Genomic DNA, 21,233 nt, shown 5'->3' with positions numbered 1-21,233 from the left:
GGCTGGGGGCGTGAGCAGACACTCCCCTGTGCACTGACTGGTGAGGAGGAGTGTCCTCACACGCCCACACACGCCCCGCGAGCGCGCTGGGATCTGTAAACACCGCAAACCCGGAAGGAGAAGAATTACGAATTACGAGAATTATGAAGCCTTATGCGCCTCGCCTCATCTATACGCTCTTGCCAGTATCTGTCCGCGTTGTCGGTGACAACAAGCCACAGCACCAAGACCAGCAACACTAATGACTCCATGTCCTCCATGTTTATTGTTTACTATTCGGGTTGTGAGACTACCGCTTAAAAGCTCACTGATGTCACTGTTTGCGCTGCTTAACGACATCATGTGACGTCCACCCACTTTCGCTAACTCCACCCAATGTGTCCACCCACTTCCAGCCAGCACGGTTCAGCGCGGTTGTAGTCGAAATGCAACTCCAACAGCCCCGCTCAGCCCGACTCAGCACGGCACGGCTCAGCCCGACTCAGCCGCGTTTGTAGTGGAAAAGCGGCATTGGAGTGGCAGCGGCTCTCAGAAGTAAAGATGGGAAGAGGATCACCAATCTCCCTAATTCTGCGCCGACAAATAGTGGAGCAATATCAGAAAGGAGTTCAACAGTGTAAAATTGCAAAGAGTTTGAACATATCATCATCTACAGTGCATAATATCATCAAAAGATTCAGAGAATCTGGAAGAATCTCTGTGCGTAAGGGTCAAGGCCGGAAAATCATACTGGGTGTCCGTGATCTTCGGGCCCTTAGACGGCACTGCGTCACATACAGGCATGCTTCTGTATTGGAAATCACAAAATGGGCTCAGGAATATTTCCAGAGAACATTATCTGTGAACACAATTCACTGTGCCATCCGCCGTTGCCAGCTAAAACTCTATAGTTCAAAGAAGAAGCCATATCTAAACATGATCCAGAAGCGCAGACGTCTTCTCTGGGCCAAGGCTCATTTAAAATGGACTGTGGCAAAGTGGAAAACTGTTCTGTGGTCAGACGAATCAAAATTTGAAGTTCTTTATGGAAATCAGGGACGCCATGTCATTCGGACTAAAGAGGAGAAGGATGACCCAAGTTGTTAACAGCGCTCAGTTCAGAAGCCTGCATCTCTGATGGTATGGGGTTGCGTTAGTGCGTGTGGCACGGGCAGCTTACACATCTGGAAAGACACCATCAACGCTGAAAGGTATATCCAGGTTCTAGAGCCGAGGTGGGCAAACTACGGCCCACGGGCCACATCCGGCCTGTTGGCGTTTTTAATCCGGCCCGCGGAAGACAATCATATAAACGCGATTGAGCAGATCTATAAACTATAAGCTTCAGTGTTATCACGTAGACAGGTGTTCTAGAGATCCGTCTTTCCAGTCAGTCATATTCATGCGAGATTACATTTGCAGAGTGATGCAGCGCGTGCCATGGAAGTCATTCTGGTGCCCGTGCCACTAAAGATCTCGAGAACAGGATAAAACTTTACAATGAGTGGTCCTAAAAAAAGAAAAGTGAACAGTGAGTGCAGGGTGTTCAATAAAGAATGGACAACTAAATATTTTTTTGCTGAAGTCCGATCAAAGGCTGTATGCCTTATTTGCAAAGAAACCGTTGCAGTTTTAAAGGAATACAACATCAAACGGCACTTTTCCTCCAAGCATGCTAATTATGCTAACAACCAGTCAGCGCAAGAACGGACGAATACAGCTCAGCGGTTGCTGAGTGAGTATTAACACTTTCTCTTTTTAAAACTATGTTGGAGCTGTAATAAGATGGTAGTCACATGTTTACAGACATAATAATATAAAAAGTATAACTCTTAGTAATTTTGGTTGTCGGTGGCTGCTGTAGTGCTGGTGTTTGTTTTTAAGTACCATGTGCTTTTGGGTGTCTGCTCCGCCCCTCATTTACGTCCCTGTCTGCTATTATAGGTGTATTATGAGCAGCTGACCTTGCTTCTGCTTATATCTGTTCCTGGACTTTTGCCTGTGGAGGTTATTCTGATCTATGAGTGGCCTTTTGGAATATGAAAACCTGTTTGGAACCTGCGTTTTGATTTTTTTGAGGACTGGAAATATTTCAGTGAGTGACTTTGAACCTGAAAACCAGTTTGGAGTTTTTTGCTTTCTTGAGCTGTTTTGTTTGATTTTGTGGGCTAGATGGATCCAGTGCCAAACCACTGAACTGCAAACATGTTGGCATGGTGTGGTACCCAAACTGTTGAACTGCAAACATTTTGGAATGGTGTGGTACCTCTCCTACTAATGGTGGTTGCTTGTACTGGCAGGCTGGAAGTGGATGGTTAAAAAAAAAAAAAAAACTCAGGTGTAAATCTACAAGTTCAGTGAAATGTACAAAAATGATGTGTACTGATATGTAATTTAGTTCAATTTAATGATATGCAATTTAGTTGTATGTATAAAATGATACAAATATACAAATACACTGGCATCCTACTCATCCTGGCAGCTCAAAGATGTAATTTAAGAATTAAGTGTGCTACTTTTCTTACTGTCGTGTGTGTGTGTGTGTGTGTGTGTGTGTGTGTATTACTTTTCTGGATGGATCCAGTGCCAATCTATTGAACTGCAAACATTTTTCTGCTCTGCCTTTGTTGACTGAGAACTAAAATAAATGTCAATCTAATCTGCATTTGGGTCTCTGTCAGTGAAGGCCTTACAATAACACTAAAGCTTTTCCGGTTTATGTTCGATATGTATGAATTTGGTGCTGGCCCGGCCCGCCTGGCAAATTTCAAAAGTCAATGTGGCCCCTGAGCCAAAAAGTTTGCCCACCCCTGTTCTAGAGCAACATATGCTCCCATCCAGACGACGTCTCTTTCAGGGAAGACCTTGCATTTTCCAACATGACAATGCCAAACCACATACTGCATCAATTACAGCATCATGGCTGCGTAGAAGAAGGGTCCGGGTACTGAACTGGGCAGCCTGCAGTCCAGATCTTTCACCCATAGAAAACATTTGGCACATCATAAAACGGACAATACGACAAAAAAGACCCAAGACAGTTGAGCAACTAGAATCCTACATTAGACAAGAATGGGTTAACATTCCTATCCCTAAACTTGAGCAACTTGTCTCCTCAGTCCCCAGACGTTTACAGACTGTTGTAAAGAGAAAAGGGGATGTCTCACAGTGGTAAACATGGCCTTGTCCCAACTTTTTTGAGATATGGTGTTATGAAATTTAAAATCACCTAATTTTTCTCTTTAAATAATATATTTTCTCAGTTTAAAAACATATGGAATTTTGAAACTTCCACATCATTGCATTCCGTTTTTATTTACAATTTGTACTTTGTCCCAACTTTTTTGGAATCGGGGTTGTACAATATTTTTGTGATACGTATTGTATAAATGATATTGGCTTAATACAGAGGGACCATGTAGGTACCGGTACCTGCGAGTGGCAGAAGACTGGTGGTAATCTTATACTGCTCTGGGAGCACTGAGACTGGGTCCAGCATGATGCCATCTTCATTAAACACATCCTGAACACTGCTTTCTGTGTAGGCATCTTCTTCACCGCTCAGTATAGCATCCTGTAGGTGCAGCACAAAATAAAAAGTGAGCTAAATAACACACTCGTAAATATACAGAGCCAAAACACAAACATGTGGTAGAAGCTGGAACCGTACCTTTACAACAAAGCCGTAGTCATCAATTTGACACTGACGAAACACATCAGCTGCGTATCTGGTGCTTTTACACAATTCCACACAGTCAAGCAGAAGATCTACAGAAGAATAAACCATAAATGATCTTGATGACGATGACTAAATGTAAATAAAAAATGGCTAAGAAAAAGCAAAAAACAAACAAGCAAACAATCACATACTACTGTACTACCTTTTTGTTTTCATTTAATTTTGTCATTGTATGATTGAGTTGCAAGTGGCTTCAAAACACCACATCACAAATAAAACCATGCTCTTTGTTTTCAAAAGTACATAAAATTCTTAGGTTAATTCTAGAACCTTAGACAATGTTAAGTTAATTTGACAAAATACTATAGGGTGCTACTACACCAAAATGCCCAGGAATAAAAAATAATCATTGTGGATAAGCTTTGACTTCAGAAATACTTAAGTACTGATTTCATAAGTGACTAAAGTCTAAAAAACAATCACTACTTGATTAATATAAATGTATTTCTGAGTAAAATGAAAGTACAGGTACCATCATGGCAAATGGTGATGGCCTGACATGCCAGTTTGTGGATGAGGGCTGGAAGATTTACTCTTTCAGGCAGGACCATGGGGACATTGTCCTCAAGCATCTGACAGAGATGCCGTGCCGTTTTGAAGAGCGCTTGGCCTGTGCTTGAGTTAGGATGGTGCTGGTAGAGTTCACTAAAAAGAGAGAAAAACAGTACCGCTTATTAACATTCAGAAGCCATGAAGGTTCTCAATCTTCCAGGTCACTTAAGTCAAAGGTGAGTGGACATGTAGATGACAATACATTTATACAAGAAGCTATTAGACAATTTCAAAAGATTCCATGGTTCATATATTATTCATGAGGCATTATTTATACAGACTACAATCCTTCAAAGAGCTCATTTAAGCTAACAGCTTTGGAACAGTCCTTGGGGTGATGGACTAACAAGTGCTCATAAAAAAGGTACTTTCACGCTGATTTCACACTTCATTCATTGGTTGAAAATACAGTGAAGAAATAAGGTAAACAAACATTTACCAGGTGTGTGTAGAAATCACATAAGTTGCACGAGCATAGAGAGAACTGAGGCAACATAAAATATTAGATATATACAAATTATTTTTGTCACATCCAGTGTTTATTTTCTTTTTGTTTGTTTATAGAAAATCTAGAGGACGACAGCTCTGTCCCAGGGCTCTACATTAACTTTTGAAACCACTTGTCCTGTCGGGCAAGTTGAAAGGAAATTTACTTGTCCGAATGTGAAGTTGACTTGTCCGAAGAAATATTTGAGGGGGAGAAAAAAAAAAAAAAACACCACACACAAACTATTTGTAACCCAACAATCTTTATTGCATTTGTATCACACCGCTTGTGGCTTGTACTCTTGCCATGAGACACTAGAATGTCTCGCCTATATGAAGCTGTACCTTTAAACATGCTGCTCGAGACATCAGCATAAGTAGGATGCGATATGCACAGAGAACATTACATTCCATCTCCGGTGTCTTGGACCCATTCAAATTCATCCTTCCAAGAATTGAGAAATTTCTGCTCTCTCTTGCTTTCATAGTTCTGCTGTGATTGTTTCCTCTTCTTTTCAGCACCAGATGCCTCGGATTCACTAGACGTCTTTGTGAAGCCGAACTTCAGGAGGGACATTTTCTAAATGTCTAAATTTTTATAATGAACACCATCAGCAACAACTCAAAGATTTGGAAATTACCACATACTCAATGCAAATATACAGTTGAATAATGATCCCGCCAACAGAAATGTCAACAAATCCACGTGTATGACACGATTAAAACCAATCATAAACGACCGTTTACTTTTCAGCTCAAATACACGAAGCAGTATTGGCCGGTTTCGCAAGTGGAATATTCAGTCCCCACAGGATTTCGCGGGCCTTTTTTGTGATTGTTGCGGGCTAAAATGTCTGATGGTGTGGGTTTTTTTCCAAAAAATTGCGATGAAAGTCTCGTCTCGTCTTCTTCCGGTTATCCGGGGCCGGGTCGCAGACGCAGCAGTCTGAGCTTGGAAGCCCAAACTTCCCTTTCCCCAGACACCTCGGCCAGCTCCTCAGGAAGAACACCGAGGCGTTCCCAGGCCAACCGAGAGACATTATCCCTCCAGCATGTCCTGGGTCTTCCCCGGGGCCTCCTCCCAGGGGGACATGCCTGGAACACCTCCCCAGGGAGGCGTCCAGGAGGCATCCGAAAGAGATGCCCGAGCCACCTCAGCTGATTCCTCTCGATGTGGAGGAGCAGCGGCTCTACTCCGAGCTCCTCCCGAGTGACTGTACTTCTCACCCTCTCTAAGGGAGCGCCCAGCCCCCCCGCGAAGGAAACTCATTTCGGCCGCTTGTATCCATGATCTTGTTCTTTTGGTCAGTACCCAAAGCTCATGACCATAGGTGAGAGTCGGAACATAGATCGACCGGTAAATCGAGAGCTTCGCCTTTTGGCTCAGCTCCTTCACCACGACGGACCAGTAAAGCAACCGCATCACTGCGGAGGCCGCACCGATCCACCTGTCGATCTCATGCTCTATCCTTCCCTCACTCGTGAACAAGATCCCGAGATACTTAAACTCCTCCACTTGAGGCAGGACTTCTCCACCAACCTGGAGAGGGCAAGCCACCCTTTTCCGGTCGAGAACCATGGCCTCGGACTTGGAGGTGCTGATTCTCATCCCAGCCGCTTCACACTCGACTGCAAACCGCCCCAGTGCATACTGAAGGTCCTGGTTTGCAGAAGCCAACAGGACAACATCATCTGCACAAAGCAGAGATGAAATCCTGTGGTTCCCAAACAAGATTCCTTCCGGCCCCTGGCTGTGCCTAGAAATTCTGTCCATAAAAATTATGAACAGAACCGGTGACAAAGGGCAGCCCTGCCGGAGTCCAACATGCACTGGGAACAGGTCTGACTTACTGCCGGCAATGCGAACCAGACTCCTGCTCTGTTCATACAGGGACCGGACAGCCCTTAGCAAAGAGCCCCGAACCCCATACTCCCGAAGCAACCCCCACAGAATACCACGAGGGACATGGTCGAATGCCTTCTCCAGATCCACAAAGCACATGTGGACTGATTGGGCAAACTCCCATGAACCCTCGAGCACCCTATGAAGGGTATAGAGCTGGTCCAGTGTTCCGCGACCAGGACGAAAACCGCATTGTTCCTCCTGGATCCGAGGTTTGACTACTGGCCAAATTCTCCTCTCCAGTACCCTGGAGTAAACCTTCCCTGGGAGGCTGAGAAGTGTGATTCCCCTATAATTGGAGCACACTCTCCGGTCCCCTTTCTTAAAAAAAGGGACCACCACCCCAGTCTGCCACTCCAGAGCCACTGTCCCCGACCGCCACGTGATGTTGCAGAGGCGTGTCAACCAAGACAGCCCCACAACATCCAGAGACTTGAGATACTCAGGGCGGATCTCATCCACCCCCGGTGCCTTGCCACCGAGGAGCTTGCTAACCACCTCAGTGACTTCGACTTGGGTAATGGACGAGTCCGCCCCTGAGTCATCAGCCTCCGCTTCCTCAATGGAAGACTTGACTGTGGGATTGAGGAGATCCTTGAAGTATTCCTTCCACCACCCGACAATGTCCCCAGTTGAGGTCAACAGCTCCCCACCCGCACTGTAAACAGTGTTGGCAGAGTACTGCTTCCCTCTCCTGAGGCGCCAGACGGTTTGCCAGAAATTCTTCGAGGCCGACCGATAGTCCTTCTCCATGGCCTCACTGAACGCCTCCCAGTTCCGAGTTTTTGCCTCCGCAACTGCCCGAGCTGCGGCACGCCGGGTCTGCCGATACCTACCAGCTGCCTCAGGAGTCCCGGAGGCCAACATGGCCCGATAGAACTCCTTCAGCTTGACAGCATCCCTTACTTTCGGTGTCCACCACCGGGTTCGGGCATTACCGCCACGACAGGCACCGGAGACCTTGCGGCCACAGCTCCGAACAGCCGTGTCTACAATGGAGGCAAAGAACATGGTCCACTCAGACTCAATGTCCCCTGCCTCCCTCGGAAGCTGGGAGAAGCTCTCCTGGAGGTGGGAGTTAAAGACCTCCCCGACAGAGTGCTCGGCCAGATGTTCCCAGCAGACCCTCACCATACGTTTGGGCCTGCCAGGTCTGTCCGGCTTCCTCCTCCACCTGCGGATCCAACTCACCACCAGGTGGTGATCAGTTGACAGCTCAGCCCCTCTCTTCACCCGAGTGTCCAAGACATAGGGCCGGAGATCTGATGAAACGACAACAAAGTCGATCATCGACCTCCGACCTCAGGTGTCCTGGTGCCACGTGCACTTATGGACACCCCATGCTTGAACATGGTGTTCGTTATGGACAAACCGTGACTAGCACAGAAGTCCAATAACAAAACACCACTCGGGTTCAGATCGGGGAGGCCGTTCCTCCCAATCATGCCCCTCCAGGTATCACTGTCATCGCCCAAGTGACTCTCCGGTCCCCTTTCTTAAAAAGAGGGACCACCACCTCAGTCTGCCACTCCAGAGGCACTGTCCCCGACCGCCACGCGATGTTGCAGAGGCGTGTCAACCAAGACAGTCCCCACAACATCCAGAGACTTGAGATACTCAGGGCGGATCTCATCCACCCCCGGTGCCTTGCCACCGAGGAGCTTGCAAACCACCTCAGTGACTTCGGCTTGGGTCATGGACGAGTCCACCTCTGAGTCATCAGCCTCAGTCTCCTCAATGGAAGACATGACGGTGGGATTGAGGAGATCCTCAAAGTATTCCTTCCACCGCCCGACAATGTCCCTAGTCGAGGTCAACAGCTCCCCACCCGCACTGTAAACAGTGTTGGCAGAGTACTGCTTCCCCCTCCTGAGGCGCCGGACGGTTTGCCAGAATTTCTTCGAGGCCGACCGACAGTCCTTCTCCATGGCCTCCCTGAACTCCTCCCAGTTCCGAGTTTTTGCCTCCGCAACTGCCCGAGCTGCGGCACGCCTGGCCTGCCGATACCCGTCAGCTGCCTCAGGAGTCCCGGAGGTCAACATGGCCCGATAGGACTCCTTCTTCAGCTTGACGGCATCCCTTACTACTGGTGTCCACCACCGGGTTCGGGGATTGCCGCCACGACAGGCACCGGAGACCTTGCGGCCACAGCTCCGAACAGCTGCGTCCACAATGGAGGCAGAGAACATGGTCCACTCAGACTCAATGTTCCCTGCCTCCCTCGGAAGCTGGGAAAAGCTCTCCCGGAGGTGGGAGTTAAAGACCTCCCCGACAGAGTGCTCGGCCAGACGTTCCCAGCAGACCCTCACCATGCATTTGGGCCTGCCAGGTCTGTCCAGCTTCCTCCTCCGCCAGCGGATCCAACTCACCACCAGGTGGTGATCAGTTGACAGCTCAGCCCCTCTTTTCACCCGAGTGTCCAAGACATAGGGCCGGAGATCAGATGAAATGACAAAGTCTATCATCGACCTCCGACCTAAGGTGTCCTGGTGCCACGTGCACTTATGGACACCCCTATGCTCGAACATGGTGTTCGTTATGGACAAACCGTGACTAGCACAGAAGTCCAATAACAAAACACCACTCGGGTTCAGATTGGGGAGGCCGTTCCTCCCAACCACGCCCCTCCAGGTGTCACTGTCATCGCCCACGTGAGCATTGAAGTCCCCCAGTAGCACAATGGAGTCCCCAGTCTGAGCACCCCTCAGTACCTCTCCCAGGGACTCCAAGAAGGCTGGATACTCTATACTGCTATTCGGCCCGTAGGCACAAACAGCAGCAAGAGCCCTCTCCCCAATCCGAAGGCGCAGAGAGGCAACCCTCTCGTTCACCGGGGTAAACTCCAACACATGGCGGCTGCGCTGGGGAGCTATAAGCAAGCCCACAGCAGCCTGCCGCCGCTCACCATGGGCAACTCCAGAGAAGTGGAGAGTCCAGCCCCTCTCGAGGAGCTGGGTTCCAGAGCCCAAGCTGTGCGTGGAGGTGGGCCCGACTATCTCTAGCCGGTACCTCTCAACCTCCCGCAGAAACTCAGGCTCTTTCCCCCCCAGCAAAGTGACATTCCAGGTCCCAACAGCTAGCCGCTGTGTCCGGGGATCAGGTCGTTGAGGCCCCTGCCTTCGACTGCCACCCAATCCACACTGCACCAGTCCCCTACTGCTACCTCTGTGGGTGGTGAACCCACAGGAGGTCGGGCCCACGTCACCTCTTCGGGCTAAGCCCGGCCGGGCCCCATGGGCAAAGGCCCGGCCACCAAGCGCTCGCAAACGAGCCCCAACCAACTTGTCCGGGACAAGTGATACTTTGTCAGACGATGAACTTGTCCGACATAAAGTAATCACTTGTCCCGGACAAGCGTTAATGTCGAGCCCTGTGTCCTTAGGCTGAGTCCGTGCTTTGCGACTCAGTTTAGCAGTTCATGGATACAAAAATAAAAAAACACTGCAACCAAAAATACACATTATGTGTGCTCACATCATGCAGTCAAGTTGATTCAGAATAAAATTTTTTGCACTCTCAGTGCAATCGACCCGGAGTTCACTTGGAAGTGGATTGAATCCACCTCACTCAGACCCTCTCAGGCTGGTTTTGGTCCACATTCATGATTACTGTGTTCACACCTGCACAAATGAAATGTGCGCAGGGGGAAAATACACCAGGGTTCCGTTCAAACAGACCAAACACTGTACGTGTGAAATACTTAAGTTTCACTGTTAGTACCTGAGGATTTTAAGGGCTTTCTCTACATTCCCAGCTTCTAAAGCTCGATCTGACAGGTCTGCCCACAGCTCCTGCTCAGTCCTCTCAAGGTGTCTGGCCAGACGATGAAGTCCAGCCTCAGTGGACAGCGTTCTTGTTTTGCCATCAGGGTCATTAGCCACTGCCGCTTTGGCCTTGTTGTCTGGCTCTTTAGCGTTAGACTTGTCAGGGTGCTTCTTCCTCAAATGACGCCATGCTCGTGTGTTCTCAGATGCAGTGATGAGCTGTTTATTGAACTGCCTCCTCACTGCTGGATCATCATACTCCTCAGGGGTCAGGAAGATGTCAAAGTCCTCCTAAGGTACATGCATAAGGAAAAGATCTTATTTAATTCAAAATTAAAATATTAAAAAGTAAAATGTACTTGAGAAGATTAAGTACCTGCAAGTGAGCAATAGCTGTGAACATTTTCAAGCTGTTCTCACACTCCATTCTCTTTAAGGAATAAACTGTGTGAATTAAATAAAAAACCTGCTATTAAAAATTAAGAGGTTATAAGTTCCATATTGGTACTTTAAAAAAAATTCTGTCCTGGAGAGGACCATCACCTCTCTGAATGCTCTGCAGATACTTCAGTGCCTCTACCATTGTCTGAGCAACTTGCATATGTAGTTTCTTCAGCTGCAAAGCAAAAGGAGCTTAACGTTAATTACAAATTACGGCAGATTTGCACAAAATGACTACAAGCCTTAGACAAGCCAATGAGATACAACCTCAGTCAGTTGTTCCTTGTTCTGCAGTTGGAGTCTTGCCCAGTTGGTCAGTCGTTCAATTACAAGTTCTGCCTCAGAAGGTGGCAGCTTTTTCAGCCCAGCTATACACTTATCCCTCTGCAAATATAAAAAGACATACAAATTATAAAACCGGATGGACGGACGGGATTACTCACACTTTTTTTTTCTTTCCTTTTTACACACACACACACACACACACCTCTGGAAAATGGTCCCAGATATGTATAGGGCCTTATGAAGTCTGCTTTACAGAATGTGTATTGTGGAATAAAACTGGCAATACTCAAATACAGAATATAATCTTAACACAGGATGAAGCAGGCTCAGGAAGATATTATATGCCAGGTTCCAAGATTGTCATAGCTGGGGTGGTAGCAGGGATAAGCTTCCACTGTCTAAAAAGTGCTACCACTCAGCATGCGACTCAAATAGCCTCTGACAACCAAGTCCAACTCGCACAGTTTAGCCTCTAAGCCCGGCAGAACTGCTTTTACTGACAGAAGAAGGGGCAAAGGCGGGTCTCTGGCACATTAAAACCAATTGCTTTGGGTAGGCAGAGCTCATTAGCCTGGAAAGGCAGTCCACCAAGGAGAAGGAAAACTCTGATCTCAAACCTCAGCTGCCTTTCAGCATACCTGTAAAAAGTATGAACACTTTTTAAACCTGTGCACAACATGTGGACTTTGTGTCAATGTATTGGCCATGGCTTGTCTATGTCTTTTGTTTTGTTGGCGTATCGTCCCTGTTTACTCACACTACATTACCCAGAATGCACCACACTGTTAGTTACATCGGCATGCTAATTGCATGTATCTCCATTGAACCGGTAGTGGCATATATCCGGTGAGTTTTGATCATTAGCGGCACACATTATAAATCATAAACACAGTTACCTTACCGTTTAAATGCAGTTTAATTCAAACATCCTAACGAACAGGAAGATAACTTCTGATTCTGCTCCATTTTCCATTCCGTTGTTGATATTGGTTTCTCCACAACTCACACACTTGCATTCATTAGCACTGATGTCTCCCTGGTCCGTCTGACATGGATTCCCCGTAGGAAGCGCGCGCCTCGGGTGAGCGATGTTTTTAAGTTCCACCTTGGGCTAGGGAAAGTTTACTGGTTGTAGGGGTGAGTGTTGTGTCTTTTGTGATGTTTGTGTTATTTATGTTAACTGTGGGGATGGGAAATGTATGTAGGTATAGTGGTAGATGTTTGTTATGCATTTTAATGGTGAATGGAATGTTGACATTTTTAATCTTCACTGTCAATGTTGATTTGTTTTGGTTTGTACCTTTGTGGTGAATGGATTTATTTAATCATTTACACTGTTTCTCATTGGTGGCTGGGTTTAGGAGGTAAGTTGGCCAATTATAGGATTATTATTTTTCCTATCCTTGTCAATTATTGTATTACTGTGCATTGTATTTTAGCCAATCATAGCACTCCGTATATTGTGGGCTCAGCCAATCAGAGGGTAATTGGTGGGATATTTAAAGGGCTGTATTTTTTTTTTTGTGGTAGTTAGTTTTGACAGGCTCTGATGGAGGTGAGACCCTTGTAATGCAGAATTGAGAACGGTGAACTGTAAGCACTGTTGTTGCAGCTTGTTGTGAGGTTGCCTTCCAGTTCTATGTGTGTTTATTTAGTTATGCCTATGATGGCTCGTTTGGTTTTATTTTGAAAGTCTTTTGTTTGTATTTTGACTACTTTTCCGTATGGCAAAATAAATCACATTTATTTACTTTTAAAATCTTCGTTCTCGTTGAACTCATTTGGTGGTGATGCTTAGTGGAAGTGGGACAGCACCGGTACCCTTTCACAATACCTGTTCACGAGAAAGGCTTTGGGAGTCAACCTTGAGGAAAAGTCCAGAGCTAGAGCCCCTAAGATGGTTTGCAGCAGTTTTCAGCTACACTCCAGCAACTCCTGTGACGATACTGTTGCCAAGCTGTATCGGCGACTGCCTTTCCCTTGGATCACCTCGGTGGCATGGAGAGGGGGAGACCTACTGCATGGGCAACAGTTGGTTCTCCATATAATATGCCCAAGCTTGTGCCCTGGAGAGGACACTCCAGCGTCGTCGCTTGACAGTGTCGACACAACACGGGAAGCGGCAGTTGCCGGTTCTAAGCCTATTACTTGATTGGCGTAGAGTGAGGCACTAGGGGTCGCTTCCGACAGTGGGAGAAATATCCTAGGATTTCACTGGATATCTACCGCCCACCTCAAGCTGGGCAGCCCCCAGCCAATAAGGTGGTGTCCCGCTATGTCCCTGCTTCACTGGCTGCATGGCGCATTGGGCAAACCTGACAAGTGGATCATCAACTGTGCACCAGGCAAAAATAAGCAAAAACAAAAAACAGCCCAGTTTTCAGACTGGGCACCTGGAACCAAAGGACCATGACACCTGGCCTCTCAGAAGATCTACAGGAAGTGAGCAATGCTCGTAAGACCCCCGTGATTAACAACAAACTGAGCAGGCTCAAGATGGACATCACCCTTCAGGAGACAAGACTTTCCTCATCTGGCAGCATCAGGGACAAGAACTTGACTTTTTTTCTGGCAAGGCAAACTGCCTGAAGAGACCAGGGAGCATTGCATTGGCTTTCCCATCAGGAACAGACTGCTCAGTTCCATTGTATGAACCACAGAGGACTCTGGAAGGATCCTCAAGATCCAGCTCCGAACAGCAGCAGGAATGGTTAGCCTCATCAGTGCCTATGCACCAACTCTGACCTCCTCAGCAGAAGTGAAGGGCAAATTCTATGACTATCTCAGTTCCGTTATCAGCACAGTTTCCCAGCAAGACCCAGTGTTCCTCCTTAGAGACTTCAACGCCAGAGTTGATCCCAACCACAGCTCTTGGCCCTCTTGCCTGGGTCAGTTTGGGGGTGGGAAGATGAACGAAAATGGACAGCAGTTCCTGGAGTTCTGCTGCCATCACAGCCTGTGCATCACAAACACCTTCAACACTAAGCCCCAGCATAGGGTCTCCTGGAGACATCCCAGGTCCAAGCACTGGCACCAGGTCGACCTGGTGCTTACGAGACACAGTGACCTCGGCACTGTCAAACTGAGCTTCCAGAGTGCAGAAGCAAAAGTAAAGTTCCAGCCCTAGAAAATATACAGAGCAAAGAAGGACGGCAGGCTACGCATCGACACCAGCAAGACCCGCAATCCTGACAAAGTGGAAGAGTTCACCTGGGCACTGAAGGATGCCCTCCCTGAACCGTCCAGCGGCACCACCAGTGAGAGATGGTCATACCTGAGGGATACTATCTAGAACACTGGAATGTTCACCTTCAGAAAGAAGTAGGTCAAGTCAGCCAACTGGTTTGAGGTCAATGCAGAGGAATTGCTACCCTAGATTGAAGAAAAGAGTGAAGCCCTCTTGGCCTACAAGAGAACCTGCAGGTACTCCATACTGCCCGAAGCAGAGTCCAACAGGTCGTAAGGCACTGTGCCAATGATTATTGCCTCCAGCTCTGCTCCAGCATACAGACTGCTGCTGGTATAGTCAGCAACATAAGGGGTATGTACAAAGGGATCAAGCAGGCAATAGGACCCACCCAGAACAAGACTGCTGAAGTCAGCCACCGGAGAAGTTCTCAAGGATCGTGAACAGCAGATGAACAGATGGGTGGAGCACTATTCAGAACTGTACTCCAGAGAGAATTTGGTCAGCACAGAAGCCTTGAATGCTGTGGTGAGCCTGCCTACAATGATCAAACTTGACTGCAAACCTATATTGGAAGAAGTCGAGAAAGTACTGGATGCACTCTCCTCTGGGAAAGCCCCAGGAGGCAATGGCATTCCATCCCAAGTTCTCAAGTGTGCCAAGGAGACACTCACCAAGGAGCTGCATGAACTTCTGTGCTTATGTTGGAGAGAAGGTTCAGTGCCCCTAGACATGAGAGATGAGAACATCACTCTCTACAAAAACAAAGGCGAGAGATGTGATTGCAACAACTATCACAGCATCTCATTGCTCAGCTTTGTGGGGAAACTCTTTGCCAGAGTCATCTTGGCCAGGCTTCAGATCCTCACTGAAAGAGTATACCCCGAGTCACAGTGTGGCTTCAGAGCTGGGAGATCAACTATCGATATGGTGTTCTCCCCGAGACAACTCCAAGAAAATTGCAGGGAGCAGAGAAAGGCCTTGTACATCACCTTTATTGATCTTACCAAGGCTTTCAATCTCATGAGCAAGGATGGTCGCTTCAAGATTCTGGCAAAGACTGGATGTCCTCCCACCTTGCTTAGCTTGGTAAGATCTTTCCATGAAAACATTGAAGGGAACCATCGCGTACAATGGCACAACATTCGAGCCGTTCGACAATCGCAGCGGAGTTAGGCAGGGCTGTCCCCTTGCTCAAACCCTGTTTGGCATTTTCTTCTCCGTCCTGCTGAAGCACACCTTTTGGAACAGTGACAGACCTTTGCACAAGGTCTGATGGTAACCTTTTCAACCTGTCCAGACTCCGTGCCAAGACAAAAGTACAGTTGAGACTCCTCAGGGACCTCCTCTTCGCTGACAATATGGCACTCACTACCCACACAGCAGAAGACCTGCAGCAGGTCCTGAATCGCTTTGCCACAGCCTGCAATTTGTTCAGCCTCACTTACAGCCTAAAGAAAATGCAGGTGATGGGACAGGAGGTAGACGAACCGCCCTCTGTCAGCATTACTGACTATGAGCTAGAGGCAGTCCACGAGTTCATGTACCTGTGTTCTGCAATCTCCAACACCCTTTCCCTGGAGTCCGAGCTCAACAGACGCATTGGAAAGGCTGCAACAACATTGTCCAGGGTGACAAAACGAGTCTGGGCAAACAGTAAGCTGACACAGCACACCAAAGCCCAGGTTTACACGGCACATGTGGTGAGCATGCTCCTTTACGGCAGCAAATCATGGTCCCTGCGCTCCCACCAGGAAAGAAGACTCAACGCATTTCATATGCACTGCCTGAGGACCATCCTGGGCATCTCATGGAGAGACCATGTACCCAACAGCACAGTACTTCAGAGAGCAGGGGTCCCTTCTATGATTACCCTCCTGAAACAGAAACGCATGTGTTGGTTGGGACACGTCACTCACAAAGAATGGCCGTATCCCCAAGGACCTCCTCTATGGAGAGTTGGCAGCAGGGAAAAGGCCAACAGGAAGACCCCAGCTACGCTTCAAAGACACTTGCAAACACGACCCCAAGGCACTTGGCATCAACCCCAACACCTGGGAGGCAGTTGCTGCAGACAGAAACGCCTGGAAGCGCGAAGTGCAAAAGGGACTCACAGTTCAAAATTGAACTGATGCGGCAAGCTGAGGAGAAACGACTCCAGAGGAAGGCCCTGCCACCACCGGAGAGACCTGCCTCAGCTTTTACCTGCGCCCACTGAAGCAGGGACTGTTACTCCTGCACTGGACTCCACAGTCACAACAGACGCTGTTTCCGGATAGATGCCCAGGGCACAACTCCATAATTCCCTGGGATTGAAGGATGCCTGCCTGCCTATCCATTTATGTTCATTTTGAATTTAGTGCCTACAACACTATGAAGAAAAAAAAGCTGGGACGGGAAAACAAAAGACTGGAAAAAAGTTATGCTTAAAAAAAAAAACCACAACAACCCCACCACACCCAACAGTGTAACAGCTCACAACTAAAATAGATTAATTGGCAACAGGTCAGTCACATGACCTGTTGTAAAAAGAGCATCCCAGAGAGGTGGAATCAATTTAAGAATAACACTCCTCAAAATAAAATAGCAAAGAATTTGGGGATCACATCATTTATGATATATACATCATTAAAAGATTCAGAGAATCCAGATGCCTGTGATTAGAGGTCTGCGCGGGTCGGATTTTTCAGTCCCGCTCCCGCCCGCGCCCGAATTGTGCAGTCCCACTCCCGCCCGCAAAGAATTATGATTTTCAGTCCCGCTCCCGCCCGCGCCCACAAAAAAATTGATTTTCAGTCCCGCTCCCGCCCGCAAATCCCGCATGATGCAGACGTTTGCGTTATTTCTCAGCAAAGTTCTTGTCTTGACACAGCGTGATGGTGCCCCGCCCCCTTACCTTGAGTGGATTTGAGCATAAATATCTACAGCTCACGTTTGTTATTGTTTACCTTGTTTCTGAATTCAGCATGTAGTATTTCTAATAATAATAATTAGTGCTGTCAAACGATTAAAATATTTAATCGCAAATCACACATTTTTATCACATGAGAAACCACTGTAATTCTCTGATCAGCATAAAAAAGTGAATGGGCTTGCTTTGTACCAATGTTTTTTTTTTTTTTATTGCAAAGCAGAGCTAGTAAAAGAAATGAATTGATTTACTGCTTGCGTTAGTCTACAACTTTAATCAGAGAGACATGTTACACAGTGACGGTAGGCTTGACTCAATGCTATCCCAGAAATCCTTCCTGTAATATGCAAATTTGGCCGCCTCTGATTGGACAGCCAAATTTGCATATTACAGGAAGGATTTCTGGGATAGCATTGAGTCAAGCCTACCGTCACTGTGTAACCTGTCTCTCTGATTAAAGTTGTAGACTAACGCAACAAGTAAATCAATTCACTCATGGTTCCTCTTGCTAGCTGGGTGTGAACTGCGAGTCATTAGAGTGATCAATGGCAAGTTTAAGATGCCATTTCTCACTCAATCTGGCAATCTGACTTTCTCTGCAAATTTAGGCATCTTAAAATGTTTTTATTAATGCCAAATAAAATATCCAGCATAAATTATATATGGTAGACATAAATTAATAATTTATAAATTTTATTTCAAGCACGTTTTTAGTTAGCGGGACTGCAGCTTATCACCGCTCCCACCCGCGCCGCATATGTGCACTCCCGCTCCCGCGCGCATATGTGCACTTCCGGTCCCGCCCACGCCCGCAATGAGCTTTCAAAATTTGTCCCGTGCCACACTGCTTTGCGGCGGGTCCCGCGGGACTCCCGCGGGAGTGCAGGGTTCTACCTGTGATCTTCAGGCCCTCAGGTGACACTACAAAACAGATGAAATTCTGCAGTGGAATTCGCTGCATGGGCTCAGGAACACTTCGGAAACCATCACTTGTTAACACAGTTCATGACTGCATTAACAAACGCAAGTTAAAATTCTACCATGCAAATGCGAAAACATAAGCAATATCCAGAAAGACCGCTGCTTTCTCTGGGCTTGAGTTCATTTCCAGTGGGCCGAAGTGGAAAACTGTCCTGTGGTCTGACAAATTTGATATTCTTTTTGAAAATCATGGATGGAAATCACAATACTCCAGGCAAAAAAGTAGAGGGACCATCTGGCGTGTTCTCAGCACATAGTTCAAAAGCCAGCATCTGTGACCTTATGGGGAGCACTAGTGCACACATGACCTGGGTAGTTTGCACATCTGGAAAGGTACCATTAATGCTGAATGATATATACAGGTTTTGATGCTGCCATCCAGATGTCTTTTTCAGGGAAAGTTTTGCTCATTTCAGCAAGACAATGCCAAACTGCATTCTGCATGCATCACAACTGCATGCTAAACTGGCCTGTCTGCAGTCCAGACGTGTCTCCCACTGAAAACATTTGGCACATTGTGAAGCACAAAATATGACAAAGGAGACCCCGACTGTTGAGCAGCTGAAACTATATATAAGGCAAGAATGGGACAACATTTCACTTTCAAAACTACAGCAATTGGTCTCCTCAGTCCCCAAATATTTCCAGTGTGTCATTAAAAGTACAGGTGATGCAACACAATGGAAAACATGCCCCTGTTCCAACTTTTTTGAAACGTGTTGCTGGCATCAAATTCAAAGTCATCATACTGTATATTTTTCAAAGAAGAATAACATTTCTCAATTTCAACATCTGATATGTTGTCTTTGCACAGTTTTCAATGAAATATAGGGTTTCCATGATTTTCAAATCATCACAGCCTGTTTTTAATTCAGATTTTACAGAGAACCCCAACTTTTTTGGAAACGGGGTTGAACAAGGTTTCGTTCTAGGCCCCTTATTGTTCACCCCATAATGCTGGGTTTTACTTCTACTCTGATGATAAAACAATTATACCCATCAGTTCAGCCTGAGACAGCACAGCTAGGCAAAATTAGATTACTTCCCATTGCCTCTAAGCTGTGGAAAAGTGTTTCAAAAAGACCATAAGAACATCCGCAATTTGAAGATATTTGGACACTTTTTGAATTTGAAGCTTTTGGTCTTTGACCACGTTCGCTTGGATGCATATAGGATGATTCCAGGCATCAAACAGGGTCAAAACAAAAATAAAACAAAAAAATCCAAGTCAAAGCCTGCTGGGTGGCTGATAAATGTACCTCATTCTTTTCCAAAAGATGAATGCAGTAGATGTAGTAGATTTCAGATGAGTTGAGCCTATATGTTTCAGCGAGTTTAAGAGAATCCTCCAGTGAAGTGGCCAGGTCCTGTTTCAGAATATGTCTTACAAGCATCTGCTCTCACACACACACACACACACACACACAGAGTACAGGTAGTGGTTGATTAGTGTCATACTTGATTGCTGATACTACACTTTATCACATGGATTGTACCAGGGTATTAATGTCTTTAAATCAATAAAACAGTGTTAAAGGAACAGTCCACCGTACTTCCATAATGAAATATGCTCTTATCTGAATTGAGACGAGCTGCTCCGTACCTCTCCGAGCTTTGCGCGACCTCCCAGTCAGTCAGACGCGCTGTCACTCCTGTTAGCAATGTAGCTAGGCTCAGCATGGCCAATGGTATTTTTTGGGGCTGTAGTTAGATGCGACCAAACTCTTCCGCGTTTTTCCTGTTTACATAGGTTTATATGACCAGTGACATGAAACAAGTTCAGTTACACAAATTGAAACGTAGCGATTTTCTATGCTATGGAAAGTCCACACTATAATGACAGGCGTACTAACACCTTCTGCGCGCTTTGGCAGCGCATTGATATCTGAGCTCCGTATCAATGCGCTGTCGAAGCGCGCAGAAGGTGTTAGTACGCTTGTCATTATAGTGCGGACTTTCCATAGCATAGAAAATCGCTACGTTTCAATTTGTGTAACTGAACTTGTTTCATATCACTGGTCATATAAACCTATGTAAACAGGAAAAACGCGGAAGAGTTTGGTCGCATCTAGCTACAGCCCCAAAAAATACCATTGGCCATGCTCAGCCTAGCTACATTGCTAACAGGAGTGACAGCGCGTCTGACTGACTGGGAGGTCGCGCAAATCTCGGAGAGGTACGGAGCAGCTCGTCTCAATTCAGATAAGAGCATATTTCATTATGGAAGTACGGTGGACTGTTCCTTTAAAATGTACACATTGTATGCTGAGGTTAAAAACAAACAAACAAACAAAATAAATAAATAAATAAACCAAACACACTGACCATTGTATCTCTGGAGTTAGAGAGTGTCAAGTTACGAATTCCATAACGTCGCAGAAGTTTCTTGATCTCCATTAAACGATAACCTTCTTTTAAAAGCTCCTGTCTGGAATGGTAAATAAATGCAACACCAGCAGATTAAAAAAAAAAATCTGCATTTTATATCTGTATATTCTCCGCTTCCATTTTAGTGTATTAGGATTTTGTATGAGGTACTTGGGGTGCTCCTTTTCCAGATGCTGTTGAACAAGCTTTTCTATTGCATTATTCCAGGGAACCACAGCTTTATACATGATCTCCAGGACAGCGTCCATCACCAGCTGGAACACAGGCAATGACAATGCAGCGCACGGCTTTATTTGCTTTACGGATGTTTACAGTTAATCAAATATAATTAGCATTTACTCATGCTCACTATCATTTACCATTTATACCACAATACTATTAACATGCAGGGTGGTTATGCAGAAGAGTCAGGAGAAATAGTCAGTTAAAAAAAAAAAAGGAAAAAAAAATTGTCATTAGAAAGGAAATTTGATCATTTTACTGTTTGATGAGTTTCATCATAGGTTAAGTTCTGTTAATTATCTTAAGGTAAAAATGGCAAAAATTACAAGCCAAATGATAAACCACCATACATCGACCACCTATTTTAGCTAGGCTAACTATAAAGTCATTATACT

The 21,233-nt window shown here is 46.2% G+C and overlaps 1 protein-coding gene across 3 annotated transcripts in view; it reads right to left on the bottom strand.

Moving 5' to 3' along the window:
• The window catches only part of kntc1 (kinetochore associated 1), a 145,122-nt gene that overhangs the window by 65,008 nt on the left and 58,881 nt on the right, over nucleotides 1-21,233 (bottom strand). For all 3 annotated transcript variants that reach the window (XM_060906837.1, XM_060906839.1, XM_060906838.1), the window contains exons 25-34: nucleotides 20,767-20,870; nucleotides 20,554-20,656; nucleotides 19,488-19,622; nucleotides 11,132-11,248; nucleotides 10,967-11,039; nucleotides 10,800-10,867; nucleotides 10,380-10,714; nucleotides 4,191-4,363; nucleotides 3,650-3,747; nucleotides 3,412-3,553 (exon numbers count right to left, since the gene is read on the bottom strand). In XM_060906837.1, the coding sequence (XP_060762820.1) occupies nucleotides 3,412-3,553; nucleotides 3,650-3,747; nucleotides 4,191-4,363; nucleotides 10,380-10,714; nucleotides 10,800-10,867; nucleotides 10,967-11,039; nucleotides 11,132-11,248; nucleotides 19,488-19,622; nucleotides 20,554-20,656; nucleotides 20,767-20,870 (1,348 nt within the window). The remainder of the gene's footprint in view (nucleotides 1-3,411; nucleotides 3,554-3,649; nucleotides 3,748-4,190; nucleotides 4,364-10,379; nucleotides 10,715-10,799; nucleotides 10,868-10,966; nucleotides 11,040-11,131; nucleotides 11,249-19,487; nucleotides 19,623-20,553; nucleotides 20,657-20,766; nucleotides 20,871-21,233) is intronic.

This window comes from Neoarius graeffei, chromosome 24 (assembly GCF_027579695.1).
Source record: "Neoarius graeffei isolate fNeoGra1 chromosome 24, fNeoGra1.pri, whole genome shotgun sequence".
NCBI lineage: Eukaryota > Metazoa > Chordata > Actinopteri > Siluriformes > Ariidae > Neoarius > Neoarius graeffei.
The sequence above is the reverse complement of the archived record's forward strand: the minus strand, read 5'-3'. Positions and strand labels throughout refer to the sequence as shown.